Source organism: Hemitrygon akajei, chromosome 32 (genome assembly GCF_048418815.1).
Source record: "Hemitrygon akajei chromosome 32, sHemAka1.3, whole genome shotgun sequence".
NCBI lineage: Eukaryota > Metazoa > Chordata > Chondrichthyes > Myliobatiformes > Dasyatidae > Hemitrygon > Hemitrygon akajei.
In genome coordinates this window covers 6,177,976-6,203,285 of record NC_133155.1, presented here as the reverse complement: position 1 = coordinate 6,203,285, position 25,310 = coordinate 6,177,976, and the positions used below count along the sequence as shown (strand labels likewise).

Genomic DNA, 25,310 nt, shown 5'->3' with positions numbered 1-25,310 from the left:
AGGTGAAGCCAGGTGGGAAAGGTCAAGGGCTGGAAAAGAAGGAATCTGCTGGGAGAGTGAAGTGGACCTTAGGAGGAAGAGGGGTCCAGGGGGAAGTAATAAGCAGGCAGGAAGAGGAAAAAGATCAGCGTGGGGAGTGGAAGCATTGCTTCTCTTTCTGGGCAGAATGTTTTTTATATATGTATAAGCAATTCTTTCAAAATTAAAGCCAGATATTTGGCGCGTGTCCCGTTTGGTCAGTAGGCCAACTGTTCAATGTAAAATAAAGTACGAAAGAAGTGATCTTTTGGGGTGTTGAGCAACACACAAATTCATGAGCTAAGGGAAATGTATCTGCCGATCTATAGCACGCATTTATGTTTCTCCGGTAACGCAAAGCTGGCAGATAATTTACACGGCACCTCTCCAATAATGCAAGCAGTTCGTAAATGGATAAAGGGTTAATGACAGTATTTGTTTTGCTGTCTGTGCAGCGTTCTGTTGGGGACAACAGAACAGAACCGGGAACGGCAGAAACCAGCGTGCTTTGTGACCCAGATGCGGCATCGGCAGAGAAAGTTTGTCCCTTGAGTGTTTTGCTTTAACTTGTTGGCCGCAGCGCGAGGATGTGAAGCAGCTGCGGTGTAAGGGCGTGTGCCTGCGAAGCTCCGACGTCCGGAAGCTAATCTGTTCAGTACGGGGATGGGGACTCGTTAGTCAGCACATGTAAAGTTTAAATCTATCGTTTGGTTTACAACCCGGATCTCCTGTGGACGAAAGTTCTTTAATGTTTGTGCTTCTAGCACTGTTTATAAATCAGACTAGCAGCAGGATAGAGTTAGTTAGAATCTATAAGCTCTTGAACAGATACAGAATATGGTGCAAAGCAGTTGGCAGATCAGGCGTCATCTGAGGAACCGTGTTAGCATTTCAGATCAACCCCTTCGTAAGAACGAAGAAAGATGCTCATTCCTCCATAGATGCTGATCGACCTGCTGAAAGCTTACCATGTTTCCGTTTTTATTTAATATTTTTCATAATCTGAAGGTTTTCTTCTGATATTGGCGCCAGGGTGGAAGAGTGCAGTTCAAATGAAGGGTCTCGGCTTGAAACGTCGACTGTTTACCCCGCTCCATAGATGCTGCCTGCCCTGCTGAGTTCCTCCAGCATTTTGTGTATGTTGCTCAAGTATGCACTGTTCCCACCTGGGGCTCCGTCTGCAGTGAGCCTGGCGAACCGTGACAAAATGTGCAAGAGGAAGTTGGCAAGTGCAGTCTTCATGAAGGGTCTGGGCCGAAACTTCGACTGTTTAAATCCCGTTATAGATGCGTTCCGACCATCTTAGGCGCTCCAACATACTCAAGGTTAAGGTTCAAGGTAAATTCAGTAGCGAATTACATATATGTCACCATATACTTTCCTGAGATTAATTTTCTTGCAGGCATTCAGAATAAATACAATGAAAAACCATATACAGCAAAGATGGAGAAAACAACCAGAGAGCAAAAGATAACAAACTGTAAATAAAAACAAAACAAGACAAAAAAAATAATACTTTAAATAAGCAATAAATATTGAGAACGTGAGGTGAAATGTCCTTGAAAGTGAGTCTGTAGGTTGTGGGAACAGTTCAGTGATGGGGTGTGTGAAGTTGAGAGAAGTTATACCCTCTGGTTTAAGAGCCTGGTGGTTGAGAGGTAATAATGGCTCCTGAACTTGGTGGTGTGGGTTCTGAGGCTCCTGTACCACGTTCCTGATGGCAGCAGTGAGAAGAGAGCATGACCTGGGTGGTGGGGTTCTCGACGATGGATGCTGCTTTCCAGTGACAGTGCTCGATGAAGGGCTTTACCTGTATCCAATACTTCTGTTGGGTGTGCCGTTCAAGAGCATTGGTGTTCCCATACCAAGCCGTGATACAATTGGTCACTATACTCACCACTGCACATCTACACAAGTTTGTTAAAATTTTAGATGACCTGCCAAATCTTAACAGACAGACGTACTTTATTGATCCCGAGGGAAACTGGGTTTTGTTACAGTTGCACCAACCAAGAATAGTGTAGAAATTTCCAGGAAATTCGAGGTGCTGCTGTGTCTTCTTTATAACGGCACTTACAGAGCCTCTAATATACTGCACAGGACTTTAAAGCTATGGACCCTTTTCACCTCTGATCCCCTGGTGAGGACTGGCTCATGAACCACCAGTTTCTTCCCTGTGGAGTCAATAATCATCTCATTGGTTTTGCTGACATTGAAAAATCTAGCAGAGTGGTGTCACAACAATGTCTCACTCAGTCTCCCCGCTATATGCTGATCTGTCACCACCTTTGATTTGGTCAACAGCAGTGGTGTAGTTTGGAAACTCAGCTATGGCATTAGAGCATATGGCTTTAGTTTCATAGTCATAAGTATAAAGTGCCTAGAGCAGGGGGCTAAGAACACAGCCTTGTAGTGCACCTGTGCAATGGTGATTGTGGAAGTGATGTTGATGTCAGTGTGAATAGACTGGAGTTTACAAGGGAGGAAATCAGGGATCCAGTTGGACAAGGAGGTATAGAAGCCTAGGTCCTGGAGCTTATTGATTAGTTGTGAGGGATAATAGATTTGAATGTAGAGCTAAAGTCAATGAAGAGCATCCTGATTTATGCACCTTCACTGTCTGGATGTTCCAGGGTTGAGTGAAAAACCAATGAAATGGCATCTGTTGTGATGCTAGGCAACTTGATGCAGGTCCAAGTTGCTCCTCATGCTTCATCACCAACCTCTTAAAAGTACTTCATCAAGGTGAATGGGAGTGCTACCGGACACTAGTCATTGGGGCAGGTTACCACAGTCTTCTTGGGCACTTATAATTGACACCTGCTTAAAACAGGTAGGTACCTCAGACCATCAAAGCAATAGGTTGAAGGGCCATCAAGGACTGTGGGAATTCGTGAAGTTGTCTCCATGTTTTTCTCAGTCAAAGTGAGCATAGAAGGCATTGAGCTCATTAAGGAGCAAAACCGTGTTGTCACACTTGTTGCTTGGATTTATTTTGAAGGAGGTGATTAACATTCAAACCCTGCCATAGCTATCAAGCATCCTTCTGGGATTCAAATTTGGACTGGAATTGCCACTTCACATGTGAGATGGCTTTCCGGATATTGTACCTGGACCTATTGTATTTTGCTTGGTCACCAAACCTGAACACCCCTGATTTGGCCCTCAGCAGACAGTAGATCTCTTGGTTCATCCAGAGCTTCTGGTTGGGGAAGACTCCAAATGATTTTGTGGGGACGCTCTAGTCCATGACCGACTTCATAAAATTGTATTTGGTCAGATTCTCTGATGAGTCCTTGATCATGCTCTAGTCCATTGACTCGAAGCAGTCCCATAACCCCTGCCTCCCATGACCAGCTGTTTGTTCTCTTTACTTCTGGAGCCTTGCTCTTTAGCCTCTGTATGTGGGTAGAAAGAGGACAGTTAGATGATCAGATTTCTTGAAATACATTCTAGGGACATAACAGTAGACATTCCTTATGGTGGGGGAAGTGTGTTGGATCCCTTCTGTGGCAGGTGATATGTTAATAGTAATTGGGCAGAGATTTCTTCAAGCAAGTTAGATTGAAGTCCTCAGCAATGACTTGAAAGGCTGTTTCTTGTTTGCTAATTACAGCACTCAATACATTGAGTGTTGCTTTTGGTGCTACCTAAGCTGGTCAGTATCATGGAGGAGAGCAGACATTAGATGTTCCAGGGTGGGAGAACACGAGTACAACAAGACTGCTACAAATGAGCACCATGCAGAGCTCATCATGAAACACATTTGGCCCTCTTCCAATTGGAAGGCCATTCACTCTGGTGGATTGAGAAGCCCTCAAGTCTGACTGCTGTATCTCATTTTTCCAGAGTGAGCCAAGTCTCCATGAAATAAAGAATACCACAATCCCTCATTTCCCTCCGATGCAGTATTCTCACCCTCAGGTCCTCAATCTTGTTCTCCAATGACTGCACATTTGCTAATAAGATACCAGGCAGAGGAAGTTTTGCACTCCAGTCTGGCTTAGAGTCATTCTCTCCTTCCTCTTTTCCAACCATGGAGATCAACCTCTAAGCTTGAAGTTCAAAGGAAATGTTATTATCAGAGTGCATGTATGTTACCATATACAACCCTGAGATTCATTTTCCTGTGGGCAAATCTATGCAATAGTAACTGTAAGAGTATCAATGGAAGATCTATCAGAGTGCAAATGACAACAAACTGCACAAATGCAAATATTAATAAATAATAATAAATGATGAAAACATGAGATAGAGTTCTTGAAAGTGATAGGTTGTGGAAACATTTCAACAATGGGGCAAGTGAAGCTAAGTGTAGTTATCTCCTTTTATTCAAAGGCCTGATGGTTGATGGGGATGGTGTTACATCATAATTTATCATAAAATTGCAAGATGGTTCAAAACTATGTTACCTAAAGGGAAATTACAGGTTGCAGGTCATAGTAATAGCAGTTTAAAAGAAGTAAAATCTAGAAGTGTTGTGAGTTACCCACAAAGCATCACAGTGTATCTTGAGTGAAACCAGGATTTCCAGCATCTGCAGAATCACTTGTCCATGGGAAACCATCAGTATTGTAAATGGTTCCAGTAGCTTATTAATGGTCCTGGAATTGAAGGACCCAACCTGTAATTCTAGAAGTCCTTACTCCACCTTAAGACATGCAGTGTTGCTTTAAGTTAGCTCTCCACATTAATGGAAACAGGCCATTCAGCCCTTTCAGCCTGCTGCACCGTTCAACGTGATTGTGTTGATCCTCTAACTCCATGGCAGAATCTACTCACACCCCAACTCTCACCAAACCCCTTGATGACTTTTGATAATATGGAGCCACCAGTCCATATATTTTACAATGGAGACAGGTGGGGTTTCAGTTCTTTAAATTACTTATGCTTGTAATTAGTTTAATTATTTAAAATTACTTTAATTGATTTTTAAAAAAATCCAATTTTGATTATTTAATTTTCCATAGTTTTGTTTCCTATTGCTGTGTTTGCTCACCAATAAAAGCTGTTGAGACCCAAAGCCAGGAGATGGAATAAAGCCAGAACACAAAATAAACCTTTATTCAGTAAAACCTCGCAGCTAGAAAATTTCAAAACTGAAAACTGAACAGTACATCTCAAAGCATGATTATCCAAGAACATTCAAGATGTTGATAGAGAACAACGACCAATCAGTGAAAGGAAGCCTGGGATTGGTTGTCTGCTGACCAATAAGTGTTCATTGCTTCAGCTCGCTGTAACACTTAACAGCTTTGTCAGTGAAACAAAGTATTGGTTTTGCCATCTGAGATTAGATCTGGTTCACACACCTCATCATGTGACGTTGTGAGAATCTTTTGACTTCAGGACCTCTTTGATTGGCATGAAGTTTTGCAAGTTCATCTTTAACATCTGAACCAGGTATGCCCAGCACAGTGAGGCCCAGAAATAACAAAAGAACAGATTCAGCTGCAGATGCTGCAAAGCTGAATTAAAAACAGAAGATCCAGGCAACGCTCAGCAAGTCAGGCAGCAAAAAGAAAAATCTTTCATGTCAAAGATCCCTCATTAAAATACGGTTCTGCACAATCCTGGCATCTTCTATTCTTATTTAAACATGTATTTTCCTCTGGGTCTGTCCTCTGACCTGCCACAATTGGATTGAATTGTTATTTTTTTTATTGGAATAGGCTCTCCAGCCCTTCGAGCCATGCCACCAGAAAATCCAACTCTGTTGGAGTTTTTCGAGGATGTAACCAGGAAGTTAGATGGGGGAGATCCAGTGGATGTAGTGTACCTCGATTTTCAGAAGGCATTTGATAAGGTCCCACATAGAAGATTGGTGGGTAAAATCAAAGCTCAGGGCATCGGGGGGAAGGCATTGACATGGATAGAAAACTGGTTGGCAGATAGAAAGCAAAGGGTAGCGGTGAATGGGTGTTTCTCGGAATGGCAGGTGGTGACTAGTGGGGTGCCACAGGGCTCGGTATTGGGACCACAGCTGTTTACCATTTACGTTAACTATTTGGATGAAGGCATAGAAAATAACATCAGCAAATTTGCTGATGATACTAAGCTGGGTGGTAGTGTGACATATGATGAGGATGTTAGGAGAATTCAGGGTGACTTGGATAGGCTGGGTGAGTGGGCAGATACTTGGCAGATGGCGTTTAATGTGAATAAGTGTGAGGTTATCCGCTTTGGGAGTAAGAACAGGAAGGCAGATTATTATCTGAACGGTGTAGAGTAGGGTAAGGGAGTAATACAAAGAGATCTCGGAGTCCTTGTTCATCAGTCACTGAAGGTGAATGTGCAAGTGCAGCAGGCAGTGAAGAAGGCTAATGGAATGTTGGCCTTTATTACAAAGGGAATTGAGTACAAGAGCAAGGAAATCCTCTTGCATTTGTACAGAGCCCTGGTGAGACCACACCTGGAGTACTGTGTACAGTTTTGGTCTCCAGGGTTAAGGAAGGACATCCTGGCTGTAGAGGAAGTGCAGCATAGATTCACGAGGTTAATTCCTGGGATGTCTGGACTGTCTTACGCAGAGAGGTTAGAGAGACTGGGCTTGTACATGCTGGAATTAAGGAGATTGAGAGGGGATCTGATTGAAGTATATAAGATTATTAAGGGATTGGACAAGATAGAGGCAGGTAATATGTTCCGGATGCTGGGAGAGTCCAGTACCAGAGGGCATGGTTTGCGAATAAGGGGTAGGTCATTTAGGACAGAGTTAAGGAAAAACTTCTTCTCCCAGAGAGTTGTGGGGGTCTGGAATGCACTGCCTCGGAAGGTAGTGGAGGCCAATTCTCTGGATGCTTTCAAGAAGGAGCTAGATAGGTATCTTATGGGTAGGGGAATCAAGGGATATGGGGACAAGGCAGGAACTGGGTATTGATAGTAATTGATCAGCCATGATCTCAAAATGGCGGTGCAGGCTCGAAGGGCCGAATGGTCTACTTCTGCACCTATTGTCTATTGTCTATAACCCTCGCCTAATCATGGGACAATTTACAAATGACTGATTAACCTACCAACCGGTACTGTGAGAGGAAACCAGAGCACCCTGAGGAGATCTACACAGTCACGGAGAGAATGTATAAACTCCTTACAGATAGCGTCGGGATAAAATGAGAAGTTTTTTGAGAACTTAATGAGTGAACTTTCCCAGCTGTTACTAAACACTTCTTCAATCATCATTTCCTTTATGGTTATTTATTGCTTTTACAGAATAGGACAGTATCCATTGTATGTGTTTTAGTCACAGTTAAAGACCATACAAAATTTATTTCAGCATATGCTGTCTGACATCTCCTGAATTTAAAGAGGAATTGCAGGCAGTGAGGGATGAGTCCATTGCTAGGTTTAAGGTGAGGATCAGAACACTCAAACTGCCTGGAGGTGGACTGCTTCCCACCAGGTTAGGCAGGTTGAGGATTTTGGTAAGTAAGCAATCTGTATTCTGTACATTTTTGATGGGGATGGGGAAGTAAGGGATCTTCACGTGGGCCAATGCCCGATAGTATCATCAGGGAACTATCAAAGCAGATAATCAAGTGATTGGCTAGTTTGGATATCTAACATTGCTCTTGATGGCTGGTAAATCTCTGCACTGGGAAATATTAATGTACCTATAATTCACAGTTGACTTCTGATAATATACTTTGGAGATTCTCCTTTGCCACACACACTGGATTGAGTTGCTATGATCTCTACTCAGTATTTGTGGGTAGAATGCTGGCTTCTTTTACCAGCTTGATTTTGTTTTAAGGAATTAAATCATCCTTGTCTAGACAAGAGGACTTCATTCCCGGAAGTTATTCCTGACTGTTTCTTGCTGTTGGGTGAGGATCTGGAACCTTTGTGGTCGCAGGATGAGTGCAGCATTCGGTACCAGCCCATACTCCATCAGCGTCTTGCTCTGGTCACTGTAGACTTTCTGGGGGAAGGTACTGATGATGTCGTAATCAGACTGCTGCTCTCCCCTGCAAAATATCAATCGCCAGGTAGAATCTTCAAATTCTAGCACACTGAATAGAAACTTATCAGCATTCAAACTCATTGAGCACGCAAATGCACCAGGAAGGTGCAGGGAAGATTCAACAGTATGTCTTTGGGATGGAACTTTTCAATTCTAAGGAGATGCTGGATGGGATGGTTTGATTTGGAGATTGCCTGGACCTGACTGAGGTAGACAAAATAATGAAGAACACAGTCAGCCTACATAACAGGAATCTTTATCTCATGTCAGAGGTGCCGAATGTTAGAAGGCAAGGGGGTGAAAGGTGGAAGGAAGCATCTTTGAGAGGATGGTTATGGTCTGGAATACACAATCTGACAGGTAATGGAGGCACCACATTTGGGACGGTTATGGATAAATACTTGAATAACCAGGGCACAGAAGGCTATGGACTAAAAGTTGCTGCATGGGATTAGAGTAGATGATTGGTTTTAACAAGATGGGCTGAATGGCCTATTTCTGTGCTCTATGTCTCTACAGCTATAAAGATAGTAAAGTCGCTCTACCCATCCAATTGATTCTAGATTTAAAAGTCTCAAGCACCTGCACTCCATCCGCCAAAAGTAAGAACTTCCCCAGCAGGCAAACATTTTAATTCCAACTCAACATGTCAGTTCATAGCCCCCTCTTGTGCCACAATAAAGCTACCCTCAAGGTGGAGGAGCAACACCCTACATTCCGTCGTGGTAGCCACCAACATGCCAGCATGAATATCAATTTCTCCTTTGGGTAAAAAAAAAAATCCCTGCCCTTCCCCTCTTCTATTCCCACTCTGACCTCTTACCTCCTCTCAACTGTCACCTCCCCCTGGGTCCCCTCCTCCTACTCTTTCCCCTAATGTCCACTCTCCTCTCCTATCACTTCCTTCCTCTCCAGCCCTTTACCTTTCCTACCCACCTGACTTCACCTATCACCTTCTATCTATCCTCCTTCCCCTCCCCCCACCTTTTTATTCTAGCATCTTCCCCCTTCCTTTCCAGTCCCAAAGGGTCTCGGCCTGAAACATTCACTGTTTATTCATTTCCATAGATACTGTCTGAATTGCTGAGTACCTCCAGTATTTTTTGTGTTTATTGCTTTAAAAGTCTCTCGATTGTCAGGAAAGTGAGAGATGGACTGATGGAGGGAAAGGAGAAGTTCCACTGGAGACGAATGGGACATGGTGCATGGATCTGTGGTTTCATCGTTTTAGTGGAGCTCAGTTGGACACACTCTCAGGATCCTGTGGTCATGTTTCATGTAAGTACCAACAACATAGAAAAGTTCTGCTGAGAAACTTTGGTCAGTCAGGGTCAAAATTGGTTGCACGGATTATCATTTGCTACAGATGGAAAGGCAGTAAATGTAACCCCACGGTTTCAAAGAGAAGGGAGTGAGAGATCGGGCAAGTACAGACCAGTTAGCTTTACATTGTTAGGGGAAAATACTAGGAGGTGTTACAAAATAATGAGAAATGGGACACTTAGAAAATATCAGCAGGATTAGACAATGGCAAAATGGATTCCTGAAACAGAGATAAATTGCCAAGCTACTGGAGGTTTGTTTGAAGAAGCAGCTGGTAAAATGAACCAGTAGATGTGTACTTGGATTTTCAGAGAACTTTTGACAAAGTCTTACAGAAAAGGATGATGTGCAAAATTATTGGGAGTAATGACAAAAGACAATAGCCAATAGGTGCAGAAGTAGACCATTCGGCCCTTCGAGCCTGCAACGCCATTTTGAGATCATGGCTGACCATCTACCATCAATACCCAGTTCCTGCCTTGTCCCCATATCCCTTGATTCCCCTATCCATAAGATACCCATCTAGCCCCTTCTTGAAAGCATCCAGAGAATTGGCCTCCACTACCTTCCGAGGCAGTGCATTCCAGACCCCCACAACTCTCTGGGAGAAGAAGTTTTTCCTTAACTCTGTCCTAAATGACCTACCCCTTATTCTCAAACCATGCCCTCTGGTACTGGTCTCTCCCAGCATCTGGAGCATATTTCCTGCCTCTATCTTGTCCAATCCCTTAATAATCTTATATGTTGCAATCAGATCCCCTCTCAATCTCCTTAATTCCAGCGTGTACAAGCCCAGTCTCTCTAACCTCTCTGCGTAAGACAGTCCTGACATCCCAGGAATTAACCTTGTGAATCTAATGTATTAGCGATAGATGATTGACTGACACAAAATAAAGGGGTTTTTTTTCTGGGTGCAGGCATGAGCTAGTGGTGAGATAAGAGCATGGGCCCCAGCAACTCATCAGTCTGGATGGGGGAATTGAATGTAACATTTTGAAATTTGTGGATGCAGTATGGATTGTCAAAGAGATGTAGGGAGGCTCCAGGGTGAGTTTGATTGAGAAAGTAGGCTTGAACTTGCTAGATGCTGCAAAAGGTAACCACCTGTGTATTATCTACCTCAGTGGGATAAGAAGAAGGGTGCACATGAGCTGGTGTTTGACTGGGAACTGGTGAACTACAAAGAGATTTGGGTGTTCTTATATAATAGTCACTAAAGGCAACCATGTGGATGAAAAAGGAAGCAGTGACTCATTGCCGAACCGTTACCTGCTCTGGTCTAGGTGAGCACGAAGGTCTCCAATTGTCTCAGAGAAAAACATTTTAATGATATACGTCTTCTCTCCATTCTCTGACCTGATCCTGAGAGTGGAGACATTCCTCGACGCTGGGAGGGTTCCTTCCCTGAACTCCAGCCTGTGATGACCAGAAAATTGCTCTGTGATTCTGACAGGATTAGGAAATAACACAAGGCTTTACCTAAAATGATAGGTGCATGGAATGTTCTGCCAGGGAGGTGTTAGAGGCAGATACCTTAGGGGCATTTAAGAAGCTCTTAGATAGGCATGTGGATGGTAGAAAAATGGAGGGATATGTAGGAGTGAAGGGTTAGATTGCTCTTAAGAATAGGTTAAAAAGTCAGCACAACATTGTGGGCTGAAGGGCCTGTACCGTGCTTTAGTTTGTGTGTGTGTGTGTGTGTGTGTGTGTGAGAGAGAGAGAGAGAGAGAGAGAGAGAGAAATGGATATTGGCCAAGGTGCAGGAATAGTTCTGATGGAATTAAGAGAAACAGCTTCTAGTGAAACATTTTTACTGGGCAGCTGAGAAAGAGAACGTAATGGCAAGGACACTGGGAGCTACAATAATATTTTGTTTCAGGGGTAAGATCAATGTGAGTCCATCTACTTGAATATCTTTTGGACCTATATAAAATATAACTGATTACATTTGTAACCAGATACAATGTAAATGTATCCGACTAAGCCTCACTATCTTAGTTAAATACATAGTATATTAACAAGCTGAGAAATTTAATTACAGTTTATGTGCAAATAACACTCAAGACATGGTTTGAAACGTTTGTGTCCATTTCCTTTTGACGGTTTGCCCTCCAAGTAATTTTACAAAGCACCTCCTGTCTTAGTTCTGATACGGAGGTAATTTACCTGCTGCATTTCTTGCAGTTAAAGGCAACATTGGCATGGGTAGATCATGTTAATTAGTTAATAAAAATTTGATCAAAATCTTTTAATATACAGTTCCTTGCAAAAGTCTTAGACACATATACGTATATAGTTTGGGTGCCTAGGATGCACAATACTGTATCCCACAACTGCAACTACTAAATGTTTACCAATAGTAACAAAAACTCACAGATACAGTATTGCTGTTTCACGGACAAATAAAGAGAGGATGAAGATGGTGGTCTTTCCACCGTGTGCTTCAGATCAAATTAAAATTAACCCTCACAGAGAATGATACAAAATACAGCTCTTAAGTGCCTTAGCCTTGTATACGTGCCTAAGACTTTTGCACAGTAATGTACAAACTCCAAAATTAACTGTTGATTCAACAAGGAGAACACCACCATGTCCCATCTGTAATTTTAAAGTTTCCACAGGACATGACTGTCATTTGTTAAAAATTATCCTCTGTGCACAACACTTGATTGTCAGCATTGTCTGAACTGCCAGCTGCAGTCACAAGGGCTCCAGTGCATGGTGCCCACGCCTCTGTCAATAGGTGTGCCTGTGACCACCCTTGCCACTCTGCTCCACACTAGAGGATCGCTCTCTGATTACCCGTACACCAGACACCAGCTACAACCTCCCACCTCTGTTTCTGGCACCTCCCTTCCCACCCCACCCCAGTGGAGATCTAATTCCTATGGGTTAGCACGTGAACACCATTGCTGCTACTGGCCTGGGAAGAAGCAGTGTCAATGAAGCCCACAGGGCCTGTTTAAACACTTCCGAAAGGGGGGTCAATGAGTAAGGATGCCGTTTTCTTTTGGGTGACTTCCAATTTGGCATTTGCACTACACCCCGAGCATGTTTAACACACCATCCTAGTTAATTAGGCCACGGGTTAATTTGGGGCAGCCACTTATTTGGGGCAACTCTTCGAGAACAAAAACTGATCGAGAAAGTAGCCGGTATTCCCTTTGTTTATTTGGGGACACTATGCTGTATAATTGGGGCAAGAGAATGTTGCCAAACATTTCTAATTAGCGTAGTCACACACTCTTGTGTGGCCATTAGACGCTACACTGTGCTTAAGAGTAAACAGTTTTTAAATAGCATCAGTTGCTTGTGTTCAAGAAGCAGTGATTTTTGTCACTAATAATTGGCAAGGAATAAGCAGTAAGATGATTCTGAACAGTTTTGCTCGCTGTGGTTTCCAGCGTTCAGGCTTGTAAACGCCAGAGTAAAAATGAAATGATTTCACTTCTTCAAATTAGGAACCACAAAGAATTTGAAGGCATCAACAACAATCATCTTGAATGTTGCAGTGAAGGTAAAGACTTGGAGGATGAATTTATCGAAAGCATTGTGTGAAGGCAGTCCATTATGTGCACTAGGTGTCTATGATGATTTTGTTCATTGTGTTCTCTTGATAAATTCCTTTATTGATAACTATTAGGAACTAATACACAGTTTCATAGTACTGTGGTATTACTGTTGGTGTTTTAGTTTGTCGCACTTCATTTAAATACATAATTTTTACTCAGTTTGCCTTTTTATACGTTTTAGATTATTTCCATGAAATTTTAGCTAATTAGGGCAGCTGCTTATTTGGGCCAAAATGTACTGGTCCTGATATGTCCCAATTAACCAGAATCCACTGTACATGCCAACTTATACTTGCTGTGTGGCAATGTTGGTCAGTCCATAAGTTCCAAATCTTTGCCGTTGTGACTCCCTGATACAGCTTACTCTTTGCCACCTCACGTGAAACAGACTAGCCTTTCCCTGACCCTTTATTAATGAGCCCTGTACCTTTCCTTCAGCGCCTGGAGACAGGGAGTTTCAATTAGCGTCACACGCTCATCTGCTGCTTTGGGAGGAACCTTCAAGGAAAACAAAAAGGAAAAAAAAAAATTTAGATAAGAACTGTTTTGCTTGAGTCTTGTCAATGACTGGAGAGATATTCTGTAAACCTTGGTGAGCTGTGAGGGCTGTTGGGAATAACATATTGTCCACAGCAGGGGTTCCCCTTTTATGCCACGGACCCCTACCACTAATTGAAGGCTCTGTGGATTCCAGGTTTTGAACCCTTGGACTACAGGTTGTTTCACTTCCCTGCATGAGGGTCAGCTCGACAGTGCAGTGCCTGTTAAGACAATGTCATTCACATTTGGCTAAAATAAAACTAAATGCTAGAGGAAATGAGTGGGTCAGACCACATCTGTGGAGGCAGCAGGATAGTCACCATTCTGGAGCAAAGCCCTGCATAGTCAATGACTCTCAACCAGAGACATGCCCTCTTCTCATTGTTACCATCAAGAAGGAGGTACCTACTCAATAATTTAGGAACAGCTTCTTCCTGTCTTCCATTTACTTTCTGAATGGACAATGAACCCATGAACTTCACCACTTTTCAAAATTTCTGTTTTTGCTTAATTTGACTATTTTGTTTATATACTGCAATTCACAGGGTTTTTTCTATATTATCATGTATTGCATTGTACTGCTGCAGCAAAGTTAACAAATTTCACGATGTACGTCAGTGGTATTAAACCTGATTCTGACATTGAACAGTGATTATCAATCTGTTTCCACGGATACTGTTTGAGTTCCTCCAGCAGACTGCACTTTTCTCTTGATTCCAGCATCTGTAATCTCCAAGCCATTCACTCTATGCAGATAGTATGGCACACAAACTCTGGGACATACTGAAATGATTTTCAGCAGTAAATTATCAAAACCTGATAGTTTCAGATTACTGTAAGACACTAAATTGCTTCCTGATCCCATCTATGTTTAACCTGGTTACACACAGGGTGACCAAGTGTCTGATGATGCCTAACACATGTCTGGATATCAGACTTGAACTTCCCTCCCCTTGAAGCAGATTTTCACAACATATACTTGGTGACCCTCAGTGTAAATTAGAGGGGAGCTGGTTTGCCCAGACCGTTGCTGTGGCATTTAAAACCTCTTATAGGTAACTATAACATTTTAATATATTCTTCAGATCTCCCTCCCCCCATCCATCCTTCATTGTAGTTCACCATAGAATCCCCGACATTTGAACAACATTTTAACCCCTCACTGGGCCACAGCAGCCCACCTACAATGTATCCACTCCCAACCCATGCTGCTCAATATCCTGATCTTCAACCCAACCCATGGTCCATGTTCTACAACATGCTCAATTTACAGACTATCCAAGTTCTTAGAGTCATAGCAAAGTACATCACTGAAACAGGGCTGAATAATTATGCTGAATAATTTAAACTGACTACTCCCATCCATCTGCACCAGGACCATAGCCCTCCATACCCCTACCATCAATGTACCTATCCAAACTTCTCTTAACCGTTGAAATCAAGCTCACATGCACCAGCTCATTCATCTGAAAACTTGCTGATCTAGATAACCACATTATCATTCAGATAATTGATATTTATGCCAAACAACAACAGACCTTGCACTGATCCCTGCAATACTCCACTAGTCACAGGCCTCCAGTCAGAGAGGCAACCATCCACTACCACTCTCTGGCTTCTCCCACAAAGCCAGTGTCTAATCCAATTTACTACCTCAGCTCAAATGCTAAACGACTGAACCTTCTTGACTGACCTCCCATGCGGGACCTTGTCAATTGCTTTGCTAAAGTCCATGTACACATCCACTGCCTTGACTTCATCAGCTTTCCTGGTAGCTTCTCGAAAAGATTGGTTAGATGTAGCTGTCCATGCACTAAGCCACGCTGACTATCACTAATCAGTCCACATCTATCCAAATTCTCGTAAATCAAGTCCCTTAGAATAACTTGCAGAAACTTTCCTATTGCTGACATCAGGCTCACTGACCTACAACTTCCGGCTTTATTTTTAGACCTCCAAGCAGACCACAACCTTGTCATAGGGCTTGGAGGCTTGCATGCTTCAATGATCTGGAGAGCTATGTTGGCTAGAGTCAGGACTTTATGCTTTGTCTCTTGGTAGAGTCATCCATGCCAAACAGGTCAAAGGGCAGAGACCAGACTAAGAGTGGTCCACCGGCCCTCCAGGTTTGGGGGCTCAGCTCAGGGCTGACAATCCTGACCGGTAAAGCAAAATAGTTATGGAAACAGCAATGAGTGTGCATTCTACATCTGAGTGTGATAGTATTCCCGAGCCTCCACCATGAATTGCGTGACTGATGGTAGTGAAAACCGAGAGGAAGCTACTGAGATGATGAAGGAAGCCCTGAACACCACCAGAGATGGAGGACCTTCATTGCTGCCCCTGATAATGAGAAGCATTGATTGTGTAGATAGTCAGAGGCTTTTCCCTAGGGCTGAAATGGCTAGCATGAGAGGGCATAGTTTTAAGGAGCTTGGAAGTAGGTACAGAGGAGAGGTACAGGGGTAAGTTTTTTACGCAGAGAGTGGTGAATGTGTGGAATGGGCTGCCGGTGGAGGCGGAAATGATAGGGTCTTTTAAGAGACTCCTGGACAGGTATATGGAGCTTAGAAAAATAGAGGGCTATGGGCAACCCTAGGTAGTTCTAAGGTAGGGACATGTTTGGCACAGCTTTGTGGGCTGAAGAACCTGTATTGTGCTGTATGTTTTCTATGTTTCTATGTTTAAAGGCCAGCGACGTAGTAGGCAGTAAGCAATTTTCAGAGCCTTTCTTAAAAAGCAGAACAACATTAGCTTTCCTCTAATCTTCTAGCACTCCACCTGTCACTAAGGATGATTTAAATATCTGCACAGGAGGAAAGTGGCTCTGCTCTTCCAGAAAGAGTGAATGAACCAGCCCACATAAAGGCAAAGTGTACGAGCCACAGGTTATTGCAAAAGTGGACAAGACAATAGAACATTGCAGAGGGCTGCAAGCACAAAACATACATTGGACTGTACGAATCACTGGTTTTCATGTACCTTTGGAAGTACAAATACTTCCAGACCTGTGTTGAATAAAAAAAAACCTTTTAATTGATTCCTATACCATACTTTGTTCCTAGTTTTGTTCCTTTGTATAACATCCACACAGGGCAGTATCTTTGATATTGTTCCAGATCCCTCCACAGTGAATCCCCTTGGGAAGCCACCAGCTTCCAACTTGGGATTTCTCTTTGGCAAATTTAAGCCAATTCCATTTCCAATTCAAATTACATTCAGTACCTGATCATAAACACCAGGTGGCAGTAACCACCAGTAATCATGACAACAAGAAGCTGAGCGTTCAGAAAAACTGGACCATCTACTGCATTTTTGTGCTTGTTGCTCAGATTTCCAGCATCTACAGATTTTCTCTTGCTTGTGATGATCTATAGTACACCCTTCGCAGAACTGCAGCAAATCATGAGCACAGAACATGGACTGAAGTAAAACTGAAAGATAAAACGGAGTGAATTACAGTCGAGAATCTACATGTTTGGGGCTTTATATTTCGAATGTCAGGCTCCCAGGAATTAGTTACAAGCTGGAATCTGATCAATTTCTATGACAGGTGGGTGATATTTCTGCATAAATCTTACGTCCTGGACTCCAGTATTTGATTGGGAGGAATGGAGGATTTAAATATAGAATAAAGTATAAAAGCATGAAATCTCACACCAATAACAGGAACCATGGGCGATATCGTTGGTGCTACGGTAGTGTAGTGGTTAGTGCGACGCTGTTACGGCTCAGGGTGTCAGAGATCAGAGCTCAATCCCAGGGTCCTCCCTGAGCACGTGGGTTTCCTCTGGGTGCTCCAGTTTCCTCCCACATTCCAAACATACACCATTTGGTAGGTTAATAGGTCGTTGTAAATTGACCTGTGATTCGGCTAGGCAGCTTGCTAGGCTGGAAGGACCTGCTCTGAGCTGTATTTTAAAATAATATACTGTAAATGGTTCGATATAAGTACACAGAAGACCAATCAAATGAGAATACGTTTATATATTTCACACCTGCAGGATGTCTCAGCAGGCTTCATAGTGAAAAAGTTACTTTTGACATGTAGTCACAGTGGAAGGCAGCAGTCAGACAGGGTAGATGTGTCAGTCTCGGGTTTAATTTCTCAAATGAAAATTCATGCCTTCATTAGTAAGGGACTTTCTCAGTACCACACTGTGAGTGCCTGCCTAGATTTAGTTCTCAAGTGTGGAGTGGTGTTATAAAGCTACGAACATATGAATTGGGGATGAAATAAGGTACGTTTATTTTCAAAGTATGTATACAGTACACAGCCTGTTCACAGATTGCCATGAAACAAAGGAACACCATGGAACTCATTCAAAGAAAATATCAAACACCCAACACTCACAAAAATAAGAACAAATCACACAAACAGCAAAAAAACAAGCAAATAACATCCAGAATATTAAACATCAGATCACAGATTCCCTGGAACAGACTAGGAATATCCAGTTCACTTCACTTCAATTTAGCACTGTCCAAGCCAATCGCACCAAGTAGCAATATAAAAGGAATAACCAGAAACATATATATCATGAACTGGTCGGTCCTCTAAACGAGTCTCGTCCGCACCTTCTTCTGGCAGCAGCGAGGGAGAGGGAGACTGATCAAACACAGGCCGATGAAACATAGAAAACCTACAGCACAATACAGGCCCTTCGGCCCACAAAGCTGTGCGGAACATGTCCCTACCTTAGAAATTATCTAAGAGTGTAATGATGAGAGTGTAATGTTAAAATGAGATTGGAAAGTACTGGAAACACTCAGCAGATCATCAATGGGAAGGTAAACTGAATTAACATCTCAGGTTGAAAACCCTTTGCCAGAACTGGAAAGGAGAGAAGAACTTTCACTCAGTTGTTGTCTGACAAAGGATTGGCTTGAAATACTATCTCTGTTCCTCCTCCCACATTTGCAACTTAACCTGCTGAATACTTGCATCATGTTCTGTTTTTATTATATAGGATGATCTGATCTAACTCCAGCAATATCAGATGCTGAAGGAAATCAGAAACATTCAGAACAGAAAAGGGAAATGTTGCCCATTGGCAAGTTGTTTTGGTCTACCAGTTGTCACGGACACCATGAAGCCAACTACCTATTTGGCATTTGATGACACCTGTACAAAGAGGAATATACGAGGGGTGATTGATAAGTTTGTGGCCTAAGGTGGAAGGAGTCAATTTTAGAAAACCTAGCACATTTATTTTTCAACATAGCCCTCTCCTACATGTACACACTTAATCCAGCGGTTGTGGAGGATACGGATCCGTTCTTTATAGAAGTGGTCCACAGCAGGGATGATTGATAGGTTCGTGGCCTAAGGTAGAAGAAGATTAATTATACAGCTCTCGTTACATGCACGTGCAGTTCAACTCTGAGTGAAAATGCAGAAAGTTTGAAGTTAATAACTCATTTCCATCTACCTTAGGCCACGAACATATCAATCACCCCTGCTGTGGACCACTTCTGGAGGTCCAAGATGCTGACTTCTACAAAGAAGGGATCCGTATGCCCAACAACTGCTGGACTAAGTGTGTAAATGTAAGAAAAATAAATGTGCTAAGTTTTCTAAAATTGACTCCTTCAACCTTAGGCCACAAACTTATCAATCACCCCTCGTAATCAACTGCTCCCTGTGTACAGCAGACATTTCCTGTATGAGTTTCACACACTTATTATTAGTGTTCCTGTCTAAGACTTACCATTGTTAACTGATTATACATCCTCCTTTTTGATCAGGGGTGAGCTTATGACAAGCTATGATCTAAGATCTGTAACCCTTCCGACAGCCAAGGTATTATTCTTCCATCACAGAACAATGGAAGGTAATTGCAGATTGTTTTGTGATTGGTATAACAGTCAGAATCTTTATGCTAGGGGGAAAAGTCAAATACTGATGAACATAGCATTAAGGTGTAGGGAGCTGGGAGGAGTTTATAGGAGACCCATGAGGCAAGTTCTTCTGGGTCAATGCTTTTGCTGGTGCAAAAGGTGGGGGGTGGGGCATCAATGTTCCTATCATTCATTCTATGGAGTTTCTTGTTTCGTGGATGTCTGTGAAGAGTAAGAATTTCAGGATGTATACTGTATACATTCTCTGATAGTCGTGGATGTGAAGAGTAAGAATTTCAGGTTGTATACTGTATACATTCTCTGATATTTGAGGATGTCTGTGAAGAGTAACTATTTCAGGTTGTATCCTGTCTACACTCCATGATATTAAATGAACCTTTGACAGTAAAACAATCTTTGCCTGGAATACACTGCCAGTGGAGGCAATTGAAACAGATACAATAGCTATGTTTAAGACTCATTTAAACGGGCATGTTTGGATTGTAGCCAAGGTCAGTATAAACACCTGTGGACCAACAAACCTTTCCTTGTCTGTGCAGATACAATAAATATGGTTGAGACTCTTTTAGATAGACGTGGGAAGAGGCAGGAAAAAGAGGGTTAGGTGGGATTAGTTTGGACTGCAGTCACAGTCAGTATAAACATTATGGGCTGAACAGCCTGTTCCTACACTGGCTATGATGGTCTTTCTTTGATTCTATTGTGTTTCTTGGGTTTGCTGAGTAAGCCACAAGAAAGTGAATCTCAGGGGTGTATATGGTGACATATACGTACCTTGAATATAGATAGATAGATAGATAGATAGATACTTTATTCATCCCCATGGGGAAATTCAACATTTTTTCCAATGTCCCATACACTTGTTGTAGCAAAAACTCATTACATACAATACTTAACTCAGTAATAATATGATATGCATCTAAATCACTAATTCAAAAAGCATTAATAATAGCTTTAAAAAAAGTTCTTAAGTCCTGGCAGTTGAATTGTAAAGCCTAATGGCATTGGGGAGTATTGACCTTACTTTGAATTTTGATTTGATAGATGTACAATTATTTCAAAAAAAAAACCAAATGGGGAACTAGTCTCTGCACTCCTGAGAAGTATGCATTGTGTGAGAGAGACAGGAACAGGTTGCATCTGTCACTAAAACCAAAACTGCATCTAAAACCACAAACAAAATCCCTGGGAAGCAGATAAGCCTGCCAATTACCACATTATTTGTAGGAGCGAGGTATGTGCAAGTAAAGTTCAAAGCAACTTTATTATCAAAGTACATATATATCACTAATACAACCCCGAGATTCATTTTCCTGTGGGCATACTGAGCAAATCTATAGAATAATAACTATAACATGATCAATGAAAGATCAACCAGACTGCAAAATATAATAAACTGTGCAAATGCAAGTATAAATAAATAGCAATAAATACCCAGAACAAGAGGTAATGAGATAAAGAGTCCTTAGGATGAGAGAATTGGTTGTGGGAACATCTCAATGGATGGGCAAGTGAGTATAGTTATTCCCTTTGTTCAATAGCCTGATGATTGAGGGGTAGTAACTGTTGTTGAATCTTGTACCTTCTACCTGAAGGCTGCAGCAAGAAAAGAGCATATTCTGGGTGATGAGGACCACTGGTGATGGAAGCTGCTTTCCTTCGACAGTTTTTCATGTAGATATGTTCAGTGGTTGGGAAGGCTTTACCCATGATGCACCGGGCCAAATTCAGTACCCAATACCAGGCTGTGATGCAGCCAGTCAAAACACTCTCCACTACGTATCCATATTGTAGAGAGAATTATTATTAGAAAGCCCTTAACTCCAAGTGGAGCCATTGGGACGCCATCATTACAGTGCTTTTTTAGCAGGCTTTCTTGTTTTCACGTTGCTAACTCGACACTCAACCCAGCGCGGATGGAAAGCGTGCAAGGGAGCCGGCTGGATTCGAACTCGGGAGCCTTCACTCCAAAGTCCAGCGCTGATGCCACTACGCCACCAGCAGGTTATCTATATAACCTACATTAAAATGACTATGCTTCAAAAGAAAGAAATAATTGGCCACGAAGAACTTTGGAACATCCAGAGCCTGTGACAGGGGCAATGTAACACAAAACTGTTGTAGACATACTGCAAGTGCGAGCTAAGACAGTGTGACTCTGTGCAGAATATTCAAACGAGAAGGCATCACAGACTGTAACTACTTACAACTCACTGTATGGGCTCACAATCTCCAGAAAGAGAACATAGTTCACAGATCAGGCCCAGGAATCCTGGTCTGAGTCCCGTAAACTCAAGGTCACCGTGGATTATGGAATCCTCCCCTTCGTTGCTGCTGAGGGCTGGAATCAACTCAGGAAATATAGGCCATGGTTTACCAAACTGTACTACACTTATTATTTATCACCTGGCAGCTTATAGTCTGCCTGTCTCCCAACATTCTTGGTCTGGCTTCCGTCCCCTTCCTTTCCAGTCCACGTGAAGGACCTTGGTCTGGAATGTGGACTGTTCATTCAACGATGCTGCCTAACTTGCTGAGTTCCTCCACCGTTCTGTGTCTGTTTTACGATACTGCTCCAATGTCTGCCACCATATTTTACACAAGCTTCCACACAGCAGCACAAATGGATTGTCCCCATCACCCAGTTACCTGCAGCAGAGCTCTGATCTCTTCCTGGATGTCAAACACCCTCCCGGCCCGGATGACGGTTTTGGGTAGTTTGTTCAGAAACCGCTCCACTGATTGCTTCTGGCCTACAAAACAAGATAGACACATTCTTTTAATCTGTTTCATAAGAGTACCACTTCCCATCACACCTCCCTTTGGGAATTGTTGCAGCCGATGCTGTGTTTCAAACCAGATGTTTATGAATATTACTGTCTCTGGAACACAAGACCCTCACACTGCACGTTCAGTCCTCTATCCATCTGGAACACAAGACCCTCACACTGCACGTTCAGTCCTCTATCCATCTCGAACACAAGACCCTCTCACTGCACGTTCAGTCCTCTATCCATCTCGAACACAAGACCCTCACACTGCACGTTCAGTCCTCTATCCATCTCGAACACAAGACCCTCACACTGCACGTTCAGTCCTCTATCCATCTCGAACACAAGACCCTCACACTGCACGTTCAGTCCTCTATCCATCTCGAACACAAGACCCTCACACTGCACGTTCAGTCCTCTATCCATCTCAAACACAAGACCCTCACACTGCACGTTCAGTCCTCTATCCATCTCGAACACAAGACCCTCACACTGCACGTTCAGTCCTCTATCCATCTCGAACACAAGACCCTCACACTGCACGTTCAGTCCTCTATCCATCTCGAACACAAGACCCTCACACTGCATGTTCAGTCCTCTATCCATCTCGAACACAAGACCCTCACACTGCACGTTCAGTCCTCTATCCATCTGGAACACAAGACCCTCTCACTGCACGTTCAGTCCTCTATCCATCTCGAACACAAGACCCTCACACTGCACGTTCAGTCCTCTATTCATCTCGAACACAAGATCCTCTCACTGCACGTTCAGTCCTCTATCCATCTCGAACACAAGACCCTCACACTGCACGTTCAGTCCTCTATCCATCATGAACACAAGACCCTCACACTGCACGTTCAGTCCTCTATCCATCTCGAACACAAGACCCTCTCACTGCACGTTCAGTCCTCTATCCATCTCGAACACAAGACCCTCACACTGCACGTTCAGTCCTCTATCCATCTCGAACACAAGACCCTCACACTGCACGTTCAGTCCTCTATCCATCTGGAACACAAGACCCTCACACTGCACGTTCAGTCCTCTATCCATCTCGAACACAAGACCCTCACACTGCACGTTCAGTCCTCTATCCATCTCGAACACAAGACCCTCACACTGCACGTTCAGTCCTCTATCCATCTCGAACACAAGACCCTCACACTGCACGTTCAGTCCTCTATCCATCTGGAACACAAGACCCTCTCACTGCACGTTCAGTCCTCTATCCATCTCGAACACAAGACCCTCACACTGCACGTTCAGTCCTCTATTCATCTCGAACACAAGATCCTCTCACTGCACGTTCAGTCCTCTATCCATCTCGAACACAAGACCCTCACACTGCACGTTCAGTCCTCTATCCATCATGAACACAAGACCCTCACACTGCACGTTCAGTCCTCTATCCATCTCGAACACAAGACCCTCTCACTGCACGTTCAGTCCTCTATCCATCTCGAACACAAGACCCTCACACTGCACGTACAGCCCTCTATCCATCTCGAACACAAGACCCTCTCACTGCATGTTCAGTCCTCTATCCATCTCGAACACAAGACCCTCTCACTGCACGTTCAGTCCTCTATCCATCTCGAACACAAGACCCTCACACTGCATGTTCAGCCCTCTATCCATCTGGAACACAAGACCCTCACACTGCACGTTCAGTCCTCTATCCATCTTGAACACGAGACCCTCACACTGCACGTTCAGTCCTCTATCCATCTGGAACACAAGACCCTCACACTGCACGTTCAGCCCTCTATCCATCTCGAACACAAGACCCTCATACTGCACGTTCAGTCCTCTATCCATCTGGAACACAAGACCCTCTCACTGCACGTTCAGTCCTCTGATCACCCTGAACACAAGACCCTCTCACTGCACGTTCAGCCCTCTGACCACCCTGAACACAAGACCCTCTCACTGCACGTTCAGCCCTCTATCCATCTGGAACACAAGACCCTCACACTGCACGTTCAGCCCTCTATCCATCTCAAACACAAGACCCTCTCACTGCACGTTCAGTCCTCTATCCATCTGGAACACAGGACCCTCTCACAGCATGTTCAGCCCTCTGACCACCCTGAACACAAGACCCTCTCACTGCATGTTCAGTCCTCTATCCATCTGGAACACAAGACCCTCCCACTACACGTTCAGTCCTCTATCCATCTCGAACACAAGACCCTCTCACTACATGTTCAGCCCTCTATCCATCTCGAACACAAGACCCTCTCACTGCACGTTCAGTCCTCTATCTATCTCGAACAGAAGACCCTCTCACTACACGTTCAGTCCTCTATCAATCTCGAACACAAGACCCCTCACACTGCACGTTCAGTCCTCTATCCATCTGGAACACAAGACCCTCACACTGCACGTTCAGTCCTCTATCCATCTCGAACACAAGACCCTCACACTGCACGTTCAGTCCTCTATCCATCTCGAACACAAGACCCTCACACTGCACGTTCAGTCCTCTATCCATCTGGAACACAAGACCCTCACACTGCACGTCAGCCCTCTGACCAACCTGAACACAAGACCCCTCACACTGCAACACACACAAAATGCTGGAGGAACTCAGCAGGCCAGGCACCATCTATGGAAAAGCATACAGTTGACATTTTGGGCTGAGACCCTTCATCAGGACAGGAAAAAAGATGAGGGGGTCAGAGTAAGAAGGTGGGGGGAGTGGTAGAAGAACCGCAAGGCTGTAGGTTACCAAGCTTCACAGCCATAAAGGAGAGTGGTGACACAGACTGCTTGGTATATGGTGACCTTTGTGGAGGGATGAAGGCTCCTGTTCTGAAAGACTTTACATCAAAGTCTCCCAAAGGCAGCTGATGCCTGTTTAATGCCGGTGTGGCAGTGGACGTCAGATTAGATGGCAACCTCTGACTTCAGGAGGCTCCACGCAACCACCAAACTCTGTAGAGAGTGGGTCCTGGAGCTGCAGTATGCAGATAACTGTGCTCTTGTGTCCCATACTCCGGAGGATCTTCAGACTGTCCTTGCTGTGGTGGTGCGAGCAAGGATACAGCAGGATGGGGCTGACTGTGAATACCACCAAGGCAGAAGTGGTTTGCCAGCGTTGGTGATGAAAAGCTGTCAGTAGTGCCATCTTTCAAATAGCTGGGGAGCACTCTCTCTGAGGATAGCGACATTGACAACGACATCCAGAGCTGCATTAAACAGACACCAACTTACACACACACATTCAACTGAACACCACTCCACTCCCTTTGCAAC

The 25,310-nt window shown here is 43.5% G+C and overlaps 1 protein-coding gene across 3 annotated transcripts in view; it reads right to left on the bottom strand.

Annotated features, from left to right (window-relative positions):
* Positions 1-6,736: 6,736 nt before the first annotated feature.
* The window catches only part of ubxn11 (UBX domain protein 11), an 83,000-nt gene continuing 64,426 nt past the window's right edge, over positions 6,737-25,310 (bottom strand). For all 3 annotated transcript variants that reach the window (XM_073034298.1, XM_073034300.1, XM_073034299.1), the window contains 4 exons: positions 21,928-22,031; positions 13,304-13,374; positions 10,574-10,720; positions 6,737-7,985 (listed from right to left, as the gene is read on the bottom strand). In XM_073034298.1, coding sequence (XP_072890399.1) covers positions 7,805-7,985; positions 10,574-10,720; positions 13,304-13,374; positions 21,928-22,031 — 503 coding nt within the window. In that variant the 3' untranslated portion in view covers positions 6,737-7,804. The remainder of the gene's footprint in view (positions 7,986-10,573; positions 10,721-13,303; positions 13,375-21,927; positions 22,032-25,310) is intronic.